Below are 15,029 nucleotides of genomic sequence, written 5' to 3'. Positions count from 1 at the left end.
CTAACAAATAATAGCTTAAGTAAATGCCTATAATTGTAGTCCTAATATTATTATAAAGCATTAGACCTATGCCAAGTATTATAGTTTGGATATTGTTTCAATGTAGCCTAATATAAATAAAAGCTATGTGCTATGTTTTATCATATTTTCAACACAATTCTAAGACAGAAATATCAATATGCAATGTAAACGAAAATGTGAGTGAATGAATATGATAATGTTGTATTTTGTTTTTCAAGGATCCCCTTGTAAGTTTTGTTCGTTCGTTTAATAAATGTATGTATGTACATTTATTCGTTTTTTAAGTGTTGTTGTTATTTTATACTCGGTACGCCTATATCCATTTTATTTAGTTATTGACCGGTAAAAAAAATACTTCACACACTAGAAATATACAAATACAATTGTAAATGTCTGTAGAAGTAAGTGTTTAAGATACAAATCTACACTGTATAGTGTAACCTATCAATTAGTAATACAGTAAAGCAATCGTTAGCCTATAATTCTGTTATAATCGCCCCCCCATTATCTTATGTGGAAACAGGAAAATAAGATTTGGGTTATCTAAGTGTGTGTGATGATAGGGAGAGTAGCCTAGAGAGAGCAAGAGAGAGAGTGTGCTTAAATCGGAAACTACACTGATAGCAACAGATAATGTGTCATTAATATCAGTATTCCTCTCTATGCTGCTTATCAGTATGTTTTCTTAGCCTACTAAACCAGCCAAAAAGAAACAGTCTCATACGTGCAGGCCTCCACACGCACTGACTCAATCTCTCACTCTACATGCAAGACGCGTGCTTTTTCTTCTTCCATTTGTACAATGAGGAAGGCTACAACTATGTTGAGTTCATTATAGTTTCAGTCGGTTACTACTCCATTTTTACACTATTCAATGTGAGCTAAGCTATATGCAAACCATGAACGGATATATGATGAAAACCGGTCTCCTACCTGTACAGAAACTGCATGCAGACGCTCTGAGGGCTGATACCACATTCAAATTATTCTAGCCTAGGCCTACTTCTTATTAAATTTCCCATTGAAATAAAGATGTGTTCATTTCATGTAACATAATACAACATTTCAATAGTTGTTACTTGATAATCTTCTCTAAACTCTAAATACATAGAAGAGTTTGCGCCCTCGCTCCATGCAGTCACCCATCCCATTATCTCGTGACATCACATGGAGGAAAAGAAGCGTCCGCCTTGAGTCCTCCAACAAAACAGAAACTGCATCTCACCAAATCCCCCAACAAGCTAAACAGACATTGCAGGCGAGGCAGAGAGCGCAGGGCAGAGAGACGAGAGCTGTCACTTCACGAAACAAACCAGTCCTCTTTTGCATAACTCCATGAACAAACAACAAGCAAGGCTCAGCAATCATTCAGGCTACTGTAGAGGTTTTCTTTTTTCTTCTTCAAAGAGACGAATAGACCCCCTTTTGGATCCGTTTACTCTTAAAAACCGTCTATCCAAACAAACACCTGCTTGAGGAGTTCTTTATGCTCGGATGAGCCACTTCACCAAGGGACTATAATTCCTACTTCATGTGAACGAATAGGTGCCGATGATAATAATGCTTCCTAGCCCTGTTATTTCTGCCTCCACCACGCCGTTCTCAGTCAAGGACATACTGAAGCAGGAGCTTCAGCAGCAGTCTCAGCAGCAGCGGCTCGCCTCACACCTTGGGCCGCCCCATGAGTGCTCTCACCCGGTGTCGCAGCAGCACCCCTTCGCCCTCCAGTCGCCCCCGTCTTGTATGCTGGCTGGCAGAGACAGGGACAGTCCCAGCCCCGGACTCTTGGAGAGAGAGGCGAGGATGTCCTACCTGGGTAGTCTGACCGTGCAGGAGCGGCTGATGGAGACGGGTCTTGCCGGGGAGATATTCACTTCCCCGGGGCTACAGGGACACTCAGCCGACACCAGCCTGGAAGTTGAGCAGGAGGACATAGACACCAGTAAGTCGGTGATTGATTACCAGCATACATAGTATCCTAACCATTTGATTTTAAAATAAAGTATTATATTATATCTCTATTATGATTGCAGTATTCTAGTTTATCAAGCTAATTTATTAAATCCAATTATATGATAATACACCCGTGTATATATATTTTTTTCTTCCATTTAACTAGAGACTACCTCAGTTTAACGATTACAATATTAGCGCCTTTTATAGAAAGCGATAGCTTTATTTTATTTGTCATCTACATACAGGGTTCACCTGTAAATAAATAGGTTTTGAGAAGAAAACGCTCCAAACGACAGCATTTTGACAAATTGTGCATGGCTGAATCACCATATAAAAAAATATGAGCAATCCAACATCCTTCGTTTTCAGAAATAATTTAAAGAGTCATGTTGTTTTTCAGATAAATGTACCTACTGCACTGCACTGAAATTAACCTTTAGATAAGACAGAAATTACAAGTAATATTGGGCCAAATGCTTTAATTAGGCCTATACGTTGCATATACCCTAATTATTTAATGCATTTACTCTTTAGGTTGATGTCAGCATTAGTGGGACTTCAAGTGTATTGGGACATTTGTGTTTGAGGGAACTGTACTATGGTAATTTTGCAACCCAATCACAACAAATGTCATTGGGTTTTTGCTAAATGGTTGTGTTGAGTGTGATTTCATTGTAGTGTGTGTGGTCAGGTATCTTAGACAGGGTGACCTGTTGAAACGCATGAAAAAATGCCATACATATGAAACTTTGAGCTAGAATGATAAGGCTGTCGTTCTGTCAACTATAATTCAACAATCTAGCATTTTTTTAATAACCATTCATGTAAACAGAGTCGCAGGAAGTAGGCCTGAGAAAACAGCATTGGATGAAGGCGTTAGAAGAAAAGAAAAGAAAGGAAAAAATTATGTACAAAGGGAGGATAGAAAAGAGGCTCGCTTTATGAAAGGGGACAGAATTTGGGGATAGTAGAGGTGTTTCAGGATCCGGTAAAAGCTGTTCAGACTTCTTCAGTTAGATTTTCACCAAGAGCTTGGAATGTCCCCAAATCAATGTTCTAAGGGCATGGAAAGGGTTCAATAAAATGTTATTGTATAAAAACAGAGAGTATGTTATCTACAAGCCTGTACAACGGCTTATTGGTGAGTTTGTAACAAGTGTGAGGTGAAGTGGAACACTAATGTATTTCTAATGAGAAAATAGTATCCCAGTTCATATTTTTCTAAAGTGTCCCACCAACACTGAAAGACACACTTTAGCAAAAGTAGGGGTCTGAGGTTGTTTTGGGGGTTTTAGCACCCCCTGAATAATAAATGATCAAGTTGTTTCATCATAAAATTGTAGATAAGACCTTAATTCATTAAAATAAACATCACCTGAATATGGGTAGACTGTCTACATAGTGATCTACCAAAAAGTGTCCGACTTTAGCATATATCACCCTATTTAGACCAGGGGTGGGAAAGTGGTGGCACAGGGCCATTTTGTAGCCCCCCCCCCCCCCCCCCCCCCCCCCCCAAAATGGTGATATTTCAAAATTTGGTTGTGCATCAGCAGTTTCTCTCTTGTTATATCAGTCACTGACAATCACTCAGCCCATGCCAGCTAACATATTTTAGATTGGTAAATTAGTGTAGCCAGCTATCATGGTTGAATTACCAACCCAGGGCCCCCATTGATTTTGTTAGCCACTCTCACTCAGATATCATATTAAAAACTGAAAGCATGTATCTCCATCCTAACTACATTTAACTTAGGGCCCCCAAAAGGCTAGGGCCGGCTCTGACTACATGTGTGGCGGGTATGGATGTGAGTATGCAGACCCGCGAGCCACTGCCGCTATTCATGATGTTGTTCAGATTTCTTGTGGCCTCCACCCCATCAACGTTCCCATTAAAATGAATACATATATTTAAAGTAAAACTGGTTTCAAGCCACAGACTAGACTAAAACAACAATATTTGAACAACAAATCATAGGAAGGCCTTATCTGATTACATTTTCTCTGATAGGCTAAATTTATATTTGTGTCATTGATTAGTAAAAACTCGAGATGAATTTTGAAAAACATCAGTAGCCTAACTGTGGACCTCCAGGATTAGAATAGCTATTTTGTATAGAATGAAAGAATTGATGAATCTGTCGTCAAATATGACTAAAATCTCTCTCCCCTCTCTTTCTGGAGAATCTTGTGGCCTAATAGGAGTGAGGGACTGCGAGGAGTCCACGCAGGTGCACTCGGACTTGGAGAAACCCCCAAAACAGCAAAGGGCCCGGCGGAAACCGAGGGTACTCTTTTCCCAGGCGCAGGTGTTCGAGCTCGAGCGGCGCTTCAGGCAGCAGCGTTACCTATCCGCCCCGGAGAGGGAACACCTGGCCAACACTCTGAAACTGACCTCCACACAGGTCAAAATATGGTTCCAGAACAGGAGGTATAAGTGTAAACGGCAGCGGCAGGACAAGACCCTCGAGATGGCCGGACACCCACACCATCCTCCCCCGCCTAGGAGAGTGGCAGTCCCGGTGCTGGTACGTGATGGGAAGCCCTGCCTGGCTGGATCTCAGAACTATAATACATCCTACACTGTTGGAGCGGCCAGCCCCTATAGTTATAACGGCTACCCGGCTTACAATAACCCGGTGTATACTAACACTTACTCATGCACGTACTCTAGCCTGCCTGCTCTAGCGCCCAACACTACTGCTAACGCCTTTATGAATATGGGTCTTGGGAACCTGGGCGTGTCGCAATCTCAGGCCCAAACGCCACAGGGAACAGCCTGCCAAGGAACTCTGCAGGGCATTCGGGCCTGGTAGCTGAATGTGTTGATCTTCAGTTGAATAACATTTGCTTTGTTGATCAAGAGTTGATGAAGTTGATAACTAACCTACAGTATTTTGGGATAAGTAAAAACCTTTATGTGTCCCATGCAGCACAATAAGGATTTATCGTTGAAAGTCGTCATATTGAGACAAATTTTGTACAAAGAGATTAGCTGTTTCATCATCAACGGCAAACACGTGTTTTTAAAAGTTGGACTATTCCAAAGTCACCGTTGGATATTGATATATACTGTGACAGCCTTGTATACTGCCTAAATCCCCATGCGCAATTTGGGATAAACTGTTGGGTGCTTATCACTCAGGATGTGAATGGCCTATGCTGGCAAACATTAGCAATGATTATATCTGAGCTCTTTACTTAAAACATATTACTTTACATGTAGCCTACTACAAAAGGCAAAGGGGTCCTTACCAGTGAAAACATTCAACATCATATCAGAACATCCCTAAATAAAAGATCGAAAATCCATAAGGATTTCTTTTCTGCAGACTTTTTTTTGTTCATTTGAGATGTATCATTGTGCACCTGAACAATGCCTGCTGAGTATGTTTTGTTGTTGAGGAAAATAAGCATTTGAGAAATAAAGTGAAACATTTTGGTATCAAAATGAAGGCATATGTTGATTATATTTTCAGAGGGAAAATGCAATTGTGGTATCTTTTGCACTCTCCATCGTAGTTTCGAAAAGAGTTTCGAATGCGGCTGATATGTGTTTGTGCGTGTGCGTGTGCGCGTGTGTGTGTGTGAGAGAGAGAGAGAATGTGATTTTACACCCTATGAAAATGTAGGTGTCTGGTCAAGTTCCTTCAATCCCATTTAGAAAAGGTGTGTTGTGTTTCTACATAAACGCATAAATATGTGCGCACAAATTTCGGATATCTTCATGGTGTTTTTAAAATGCTTTGATTGACAGTGGTTGAAACCGTAGGCCTAGCCTACTTTCTGATACTATATGTTCTCATTGTTGGCCATTGAGAAGTGCGCTTTGGTTTTGTACACGTTCTTCAGAAGCGCCCCGCACACCAAGGGCGTTTGGTCTCTGTTGAGCATTTGACAAATTCAGTTCCACATTTTTTTTTTCAGGCCGTCGCTTATGCTGATTAAATGTAATCTAAGGATACAACTAAACTTGAAAAGAAAATATCACTGAAAATACATAACGATTAAAGCAAATTAATTGTCTTCATGTTATGCTATGTTGGGCTATACCAAAAATACATGTTTGAGATATGGCTCCAGCATACTGTTCGCCATGGAAGGCCGTTTTCCAGTCGTCGCTTTGGAAGAGCTGAAGAGAGAGGCAGATATAGGAGAGTAGGCCAGAAACACAGACAGACGCAGACAAGAGCCAGAACTCAGACAGAATGGAAAATTGAGAATTTAGGCTACAGAGACGTTATCCAGACAATGCGCTATAATGGTCTGATCGCGCACCCACGGAGGGCCCACAAAGACACTCTAGGCCTAGGCTAGCATACTATGCTGAACTGATCTCTTATTAATGGCCTTGTATAGAGCCCCACAGTGGAGGTATCTTAATACCCATAAAACCTAGCGGTCAAACCAGGAAATGGTACCAGTCATTTTTCCAACATTCATTTTTTCCCATAGGGTTTTTTAGAAACACTTCTAATAAGGGCAGTGTTTCTTGTAGGCTTACCCTGGCATGACGATTTGTTAACCATGTAAATCTCTCTCTGACAAGGTGACTTTTATCAACATATTCGGTTCTATTTACGCTCAGATTTGAAAATGCTAGTTAGTTTCTAATTTAATACTATGTAAGACTACAAATCCCTGCAAGCTCCTGCACATTATTTCTAGCAGACACCTTCGCTAACAGGTATTGTTTCAATTTAAAACTTGAACAACAGTTCACAGAATTGTACATCTAAAGACATTTAGCCAATTTATTCATTACTACATTTAGCTAACATTAGATAGTTAATCCAGAGATTCTTACCTTTGCCTTGATTTGTCAGTCTCGTCCAGATCATCATGGCATTTGTAGTTCTTTATGATAGCCACATTAGCAGCTAATTAGCATTTCATTTTTTTTGGGGGGGGGGGTAGATACAGGCATATATAAAGAGATTTACACGGTTATCAAACTTCCCGTCAGGGTAAGTCTACACAAAACACAGCCCTTATTAAGTGTTTATAAAAACCCCTATGGGAAAAATAAATGGTGGTTTAATGGGTTCACATTCAAAAAGATAAAGCTTACTTCAGTATTACATTTTTTTTAAATTATTTTCACTGCATCATGGATGGCCTACAGAGACGTTTCGGCTTTACAGCCTTCTTCAGTGTGTAGGTACAAGATTCTTTGAATTCAAAACAGCATTTGTAGAGAACAACCGATGAGCAGCAGGTGCTTCAAATTAGGGTTGTCACTCATCTGCAAATCAGGGATGTGGCTTTTCTGGTCTACCTGTACACAAATGAGTCACAAACAAATACATAATTATATGGTATGGGAGCGGGCACCAAGGGCATCTCACAAATCAACCATCCCAGGTGTCCGCTCACCTGAATACCTCATATCAATTCATTAGATAGCCCACCACAAAGGACATCAAGCACAGCCATTCATACATTTCTGGGGCCAGCTCATAAACAATATGCAAAGTCTGATACGGAGAGTGTTCTTGTATAACAGTCTAAATGTGGCTTATATGAAGGAGATGAAATCTAATTCTTAATTTTAACCATGTGGAGACAAGCTCTCAACAGTTTCACTGCAGAATTAGACGTTCATCCACGTTCTACAAACGTAAAATGTCGAAGTTGCTCCAAACGTCAAATTTTGATGTCCTTTTGTTTCTCCTATGGCTCAATATCATTCCATTTCTCCAAATGTCAAATTTCGAAGTCCAAGGTTAAGTTAAGGAACTCACTCATTGCAAATGGTTAAGGTAAGGGTTAAGGTTTGGGATAGGGTTAAGGTTTGGGATAGGGTTAAGGTTTGGGATTGGGTTAAGGTTTGGGATAGGGTTAAGGTTTGGGATAGGGATAAGGTTTGGGATAGGGTTAAGGTTTGGGATAGGGTTAAAACCAACATTTAAAAAACAGTGTCCACGACTGGGATCAACACACAGCATTCTGATCCAGAGTCACGGGGTTAGACATGGGATGACTCATGGGGGGATAGTGCTCCCTGTTGTCCCTATTGGCCGGTTTTGAAGGCATTTCCCTCAGGGCATCATAGATGTCTAATTTCAGTGTCAGTCTTGAACAACCTGGCTGGTCTAGGAATGGTATGAGTGGGGAGGGGAAAACTGAAAGCTACCTGTTATTAGCAGAGAGGTTTGGAACTCTCTTTCTTATTGGTCTATTAATGAATTTACCAACTGCCAGGCGGTCTTTTCAAACAGCTCTTACACTAAAAAGGGCATTATCATATTTTTCACAATTTTACAGTATTATTCCAACCTCATAGTGTGTAAATATATGACTGCACCAGGCCTTTAACCCGTGAAACTGAAATTAGACTGATTTGCCTTAATTCGATTTGTCATTGGATGAAGGCCTAAACCAATCAGAAACACTGATTACATAGTTGGGTTGCCACTTTTTCCACTACTTTTGCCTTTGAGGACATGTCACTGTGTTCTCATGGTAACTTCCATCCAACTTCCCACCTATAAAATGGGAAGCATCCAACTGGGCACACACTGGTTGAATCAAGGTTATTTCCATGTCATTTCAACGAAATGACGTTGAACCAATGTGGATAAGACATTGAATTGATGTCTGTGCCCAGTGGGATGGTCTTCCGTCACAGTCCCCAAATAAAGGATGATGTTCAATGGGACGAGAGTGTGGCATGGTTTGGCTTTACAATGGAGGAATTCATATAACTTTGATCTCTAGGTCTCCATATCGCTGGCGCTCATTAGAGACAGCTAACCGTTTTAAACAAACGGCCCGCCTCTCTCTGTAGGCCTACACAGGACTGATCCGATATGAAGACGCCATTAATGGAGATGAATAGAAACGTAAACAGTGTTTGTCTCCAGTGATAGGCCGCTTCCCCTGGCTACTGCACTGCCGGTAGAGGATACCTGTGTCAGGGTAAGTGGCAGAGAGACGCTAAAGTAAATAGAGATGGCGACAGGAGGGCGATGCCTGAGGACGCGGTATGTGTAAGTGTATGTGTGTGCGTGCGTGGAGAGTAAGTGCCACAGCCGCGATTGCTATCTATTGCTGTCAAAGATTGCAGCTCATCCAAAAGGCGCACGGCGTTAACAGAGTTTCCTAAAACAGACTCCCAGGGTTACAGAGAACAAATGCCAAATATAGAGTAGACCTATAGACAGCTATAGGCCTAGCGGAGGAAGTTAAATATTGATAGCCCACCTTACTCTCTCATCCTGGTCTACCCGAGCAGCAGCAGCTGTCAGCGGGGTTGGGGAATGACAGAGATGTGCTCCGGATCCCGGATGGAAAGAGGAGAGGCACATATAAACATGCCTAGGCTGTTAATGACATTATATAGGCCTATGTAGGCTATATGTTTGCAATATCTATGCTTCTGAGAAAATGTGAATCGTACAGGATTTTAGGAGATTGTGATGAGGCTGAAAAAGTAATTCGTCATTAGGCATGGAAGCCTACAATAGCTAGCCTACAAAGATCCTGTAACACAGGTTACCATGAACACCTGTAGGTTTGCTTAATAGAATTTCCATGACTTCTTCTCCAGACATGTTTTGACACCTCAGGGCTGTGTGTTCTCTGTAGTCAGAGCAGTGAGAAAGAGAGACCTCTCTGTTTAGTCAGGGGACGAAAACAAAACACAACCAAGGAGCAAGAACACTCACCTGTCATCACATAATCACATCATCTCATAAATGAAAGGTAGGCTCGAAAGTTGCACAATATGGACAGAGAGACAGAGAGGGAGGTGTGTGCGTGTGTGTGTGTGCGTGCGGAGGGGGACTGCGAGTTGCTGCGCATAAAGGTAATGTGTGTACTTAGGTAGACTATTTTAAATTAGGTTATTGAGCTTTTGTTTTTTAAAAGCTCTATTGTGTAAAAAGGCACTCAAGACTAGGCTAATGACAGAAAAATCAAATTACAAAAAAATATATACAACTGAAAATGTAGGACAAAAAAATCCCAAGAAAGTAAGAACAATGGAATGTCTCAATAAATGCATCAAACATGAAACATTATTAAAATAATGTGTAGTGACGTCTTATGTAAACAGTTTCCAACAATTATTGCATTTAGAGGATAAATTATGTCATTTGAGATCCTGATTGCAGGGTTGTCGCGATCATATTCAGATTATTATTGTTCTATTGTGAAGATCAGCTCTGTGTTGGAACCACTCGTCAAGGCGCAGGGCTGTATTTCCATACTCTCTCAAGCCCATGTTATGACTGAGCCATTTTACTGAGTGTGGTAATCATTACTACCACAGGGCGGCGCTACTTACTCATTAACTAACTAACATTGACAGCAAGTTAAATGAAGGTGAGCGGATTACTTCAAGAATGTAGGCTATTATATTCCAGGGCAATGATCCTCTAAGTCTTCCCTTTTCCAAATCAGTTTGCTATGGTTGCCAGAAGAGCTGCTGTAAGATGGAGGATGGTGTTCTTTCTGTTGCTGAAATGTTCTAGCTTCTAAATCACCTGTCAAACTCATTCCAAGGAGGGCCGAGTGTCTGCGGGATTTTACTCCACCCTTGTACTTGATTGATTAATTAAGGTCACCAATTAGTAAGGAACACCCCTCGCCTGATTGTCTAGGTCTTAATTGAAAGGAAAAAACAAAAACGTGCAGATGGCATTGAGGAGTACACCACATCAGTCACTGGCTTCATCAATAAGTGCATCGATGACGTTGTCCCCACAGTGACCGTACGTACATACCCCAACCAGAAACCATGGATTACAGGCAACATCTGCACTGAGCTAAAGGGTAGAGCTGCCGCTTTCAAGGAGCGGGACTCTAGCCCGGACGACTGTACTCCCTGTTCACTCATGACTGCACGGCCAGGCACGACTCCAACACCATCATTAAATTTGCCGATGACACAACAGTGGTAGGCCTGATCACCGACAACAACGAGACAGCTTATAGGGAGGAGGTCAGAGACTTGGCCGTGTGGTGCCAGGACAACAACCTCTCCATCAATGTGATCAAGACAAAGGAGATGATTGTGGACTACAGGTTGAGAGCTTCAAGTTCCTTGGTGTCTACATCACCAACAAACTAACATGGTCCAAGCACACCATGAATGTCATGAAGTGGGCATGACAAAATGTATTACCCCTCAGGAGACTGAAAAGATTTGGCATGGGTCCTCAGATCCTCAAAAGGTTCTACAGCTGCACCATCGAGAGCATCCTGACTGGTTGCATCACTGCCTGGTATGGCAATTGTTCGGGCTCCGACCGTAAGGCACTGAGAGGGTAGTACGAACGACCCAGTACATCACTGGGGCCAAGCTTCCTGCCATCCAGGACCTCTATACCAGGCGGTCAGAGGAAGGCCCTAAAAATTGTCAAAGACTCCAGCCACCCTAGTCATAGACTGTTCTCTCTGCTACCACATGGCAAACAGCTTCTACCCGCAAGCCATAAGACTCCTGAACATCTAGTCATATGGCTACCCAGACTATTTGCATTGCCCCCCCCCCACCACTGCCACTCTCTGTTGTCATCTATAGATAGTCACTTTAGTTAACTCTGCCTACATGTACACACTACCTCAACTAACCTGTGCCCCCGCACATTGACTCTGTACCGACACCCCTCTGTATATATTGTTATTTTTTTACTGCTGCTCTTTAATTACTTGTTAGTTTTACCTCTTATTCTTATCCATATTTTTTTTAAACTGCACTGTTGGTTAGGGGCTCGTAAGTAAGCATTTCACTGTAAGGTCTAAAACTGTTGTATTCGGCGCATGTGACTAATAACATTTGATTTGATATGATTATAAGAAATCCCGCTATGCCTTCCGACGAACCATCAAACAGGCAAAGTGTCAATACAGGACTAAGATTGAATCGTACTACACTGGCTCCGACGCTCGTCGGATGTGGCAGGGCTTACAAATTATTACGGACTACAAAGGGAAACCCAGCCGCGAGCTGCCCAGTGACATGAGCCTACAAGACGAGCTAAATGACTTCTATGCTCGCTTCGAGGCAAGCAATACTGAAGCATGTATGAGAGTATAAACTGTTCAGGACGACTGTGTGATCACGCTCTCCATAGCCGATGTGAGTAAGAACTTTAAACAGGTCAACATTCACAAGGCCGCAGGGCCAGACGGAATACCAGGACGTGTACTCCGAGCATGTACTGATCAACTGGCAAGTGTCTTCACTGACATTTTCAACCTGTCCCTGACCGAGTCTGTAATACTAACATATTTCAAGCAGACCACCATAGTCCCTGTGCCCAAGAACACCAAGGTAACCTGCCTAAATGACTACCGACCCGTAGCACTCACGTCTGTAGCCATGAAGTGCTTTGAAAGGGTGGTCATGGCTCACATCAACACCATTATCCCAGAAACCCTTGACCCACTCCAATTTGCATTCCGCCGCAACAGATCCACAGATGATGCAATATCTATTGCACTCCACAGTGCCCTTTCCAACCTGGACAAAAGGAACACCTGTGTGCTTTTCATTGACTACAGCTCAGCGTTCAACACCATAGTGCCCTCAAAGCTCATCGCTAAGCTAAGGACCCTGGTACTAAACACCTCCCTCTTCAATTGGATCCTGGACTTCCTGACGGGCTGCCCCCAGGTGATAAGTGTTGGGAACCTCACATCTACCACGCTGATCATCAACATAGGGGCCCCTCAGGTGTGCGTGCTCAATCCCCTCCTGTACTCCCTGTTCACGCATGACTATATGGCCAAGCACAACTCCAACACCATCCTTAAGTTTGCTGATGACACAACAGTGGTAGGCCTGATCATCGACAACAATGACACAGCCTATAGGGAGGAGGTCAGAGACCTGGCAGTGTTGTGCCAGAATAACAACCTCTCCCTTGAAGTGATCAAGACAAAGGAGATGATTGTGGACTACAGGAAAAGGAGGACCGAGCACGCCCCCATTCTCATCGACGGGGCTGTAATGGAGCAGGTTGAGAGCTTCAAGTTCCTTGGTGTCCACATCACCAACGAACTATCATGGTCCAAACACACCAAGACAGTCGTGAAGAGGGAATGACAACACATATTCTCCCTCAGGAGACGGAAAAGATTTGGCATGGGTCCTCAGATCCTCAAAAGGTTCTACAGCTGCACCATCGAGAGCATCCTGACTGGTTGCATCACCGCCTGGTATGGAAGTTCCTTGGCCTCCAACCGCAAGGTACTACAGAGGATAGTGCGTACGGCCCAGTACATCACTGGCATCCAGGACCTCTATACCAGGCAGTGTCAGAGGAAGACCCGAAAAATTGCCAATGACTCCAGCCACCCTAGTCATAGACTGTTCTCTCTGCTTCCGCACGGCAAGTGGTACCGGAGTGCCAACTTTAAGTCCAAAAGGCTTCTTAACCTCTTCTACCCCCAAGCCATAAGACTTCTGAACAGCTAATCAAATGGCTACCCGGACTATTTGCATTGTCCCATTTTTACGCTGCTACTACTCTCTGTTTATTATCTATGCATAGTCACTTTACCTCTACCTACATGTACATATTACCTGTGTCCTCGAACATTGACACTGTATCGGTATCCCCTCGCTACTGTTATTTTATTGTTGCTCTTTAAGTATTTGTTATTTTTCTATTCTGTTATTATTATTTTTTTACTTCAGTTTATTTTAGTAAATACTTTCTTAACAATTATTTTTCTTAAAACTGCATTGTTGGTTAAGGCTTGTAAGTAAGCATTTCACGGTACCTGTTGTATTCCGCGCATGTGACAAATAAAATGTGTTTTGATTTGATTTGAAACTCGGCCCTTCTTGGAATGAGTTTGACACCCCTGTTCAAAATCAATGGCAGTCACTTTACAATTCACCTACACATTTCTCTAAAATCGCAAGCTAATTGAGGTGCTCATTGGTTTCTCCATTCCTTTCTTCACTTGACCATAACTAAGCTATGTTGTTGTTAGGCCTACTATCTGTAAACAATCTGCAGACAAAAGTCTTCTTAATACAGTTATACATCGCAAGTTCCTCTGATAACAAAAGTTATTAAGGCCTAAATGTTCTGCCCATTCCTTCTGCAAATACAGGCAATGCCACACCTGCGAAAACCACGAGGGTAATCAGGCTTCACTCACTTTACAAACACTGACTTACAGTATATAGGTCAACTACATTTACCTGACATTTGATCCGTTATGTACACAAGTAAACTTTAAATAGTACTTTGATTGAACAGTCATTTCGCTGAAGGTTTTGCAGCGTTTGATCCATGGGACATGCATAGCCTACTGTTTAGGCCATTTTAGGCATTATTTTAGCTTAAAGTCCACATCAAGTCAAAAGCACAGGAAAGGTGATTAGGACTATAAAAAATGTAATCATGAGAAAAATAAAAAACACATGAAAGTAACTTTTTGATACTAGTTACAACCAAATGGACGGAAGGGCGGAGCACACATTTGTGGACAAAAATTATAAACAAAATACAATATATGCCAGCTCCCTGTTTTAATGTCACCCTCTTTACTAAATTTAATGTAGGCTAATATTGAAATGCGTAGGCCTATGCAATTCCTATAGTGTGGATAGCCTATTAGGCCTGAGGAGGTGAGGCTATAGCGCCCGACGGTCTCCACGTCCATTGTTATCGATCCTTCATAACACATTAAAACAAGATAAGAGTAGGCTACACAAATACAATGTTCTTAGATCTTGCAGAGCTCCGCGAGCCAATAGCCCATCACACATTGCCCTCAACAAAATCACCCCAACTGCAGACCTTTCCCATAACTGTTGACGGTCACTACTTTCTCCTCATTCCGATAACAACTGTTGTCAAACTGAAACATACGTTTAAAAAGTCTGAATTTGTGCTACCTCCATCCCTCATAGTCCATAACACTTATACAATCACTGCAGGCTTTTCCTCCTTGTCTTCAAATGACGCAAGTTTATCCAATTTATCTCTCCGTCTTCAAATAAAGTCAAGTGCTTGAAGGATCGACATACAGGGCAAGGCGGTCTGGGGCGGGGATAAGTAGGTCAGACAGCCAATCAGCGCAGG

The 15,029-nt window shown here is 42.2% G+C and overlaps 1 protein-coding gene across 1 annotated transcript; it reads left to right on the top strand.

Annotated features, from left to right (window-relative positions):
- Positions 1 to 462: 462 nt before the first annotated feature.
- Positions 463 to 5,241, top strand: LOC115153416 (homeobox protein Nkx-2.5). The gene is made up of 2 exons (XM_029698849.1): positions 463 to 1,963; positions 4,162 to 5,241. The coding sequence occupies exons 1-2, from the start codon at positions 1,573 to 1,575 to the stop codon at positions 4,791 to 4,793; spliced, it is 1,023 nt and encodes a 340-aa protein (XP_029554709.1). The 5' UTR covers positions 463 to 1,572; the 3' UTR covers positions 4,794 to 5,241.
- The last annotated feature ends 9,788 nt before the right edge of the window (positions 5,242 to 15,029 follow it).

The sequence above is a fragment of the Salmo trutta genome, chromosome 18, assembly GCF_901001165.1.
Source record: "Salmo trutta chromosome 18, fSalTru1.1, whole genome shotgun sequence".
Taxonomy (NCBI): domain Eukaryota; kingdom Metazoa; phylum Chordata; class Actinopteri; order Salmoniformes; family Salmonidae; genus Salmo; species Salmo trutta.
This window is presented reverse-complemented; position numbering and strand designations above follow the sequence as displayed.

What these genes read in the sequence shown, in the direction of transcription:
- LOC115153416 (XM_029698849.1), top strand. Translation starts at nt 1,573, where the DNA reads ATGATAATAATGCTTCCTAGCCCTGTTATTTCTGCCTCCACCACGCCG. An exon ending in GCAGGAGGACATAGACACCA is followed by an intron (nt 1,964 to 4,161) that starts GTAAGTCGGTGA and finishes CTCTTTCTGGAG; the next exon opens with AATCTTGTGGCCTAATAGGA.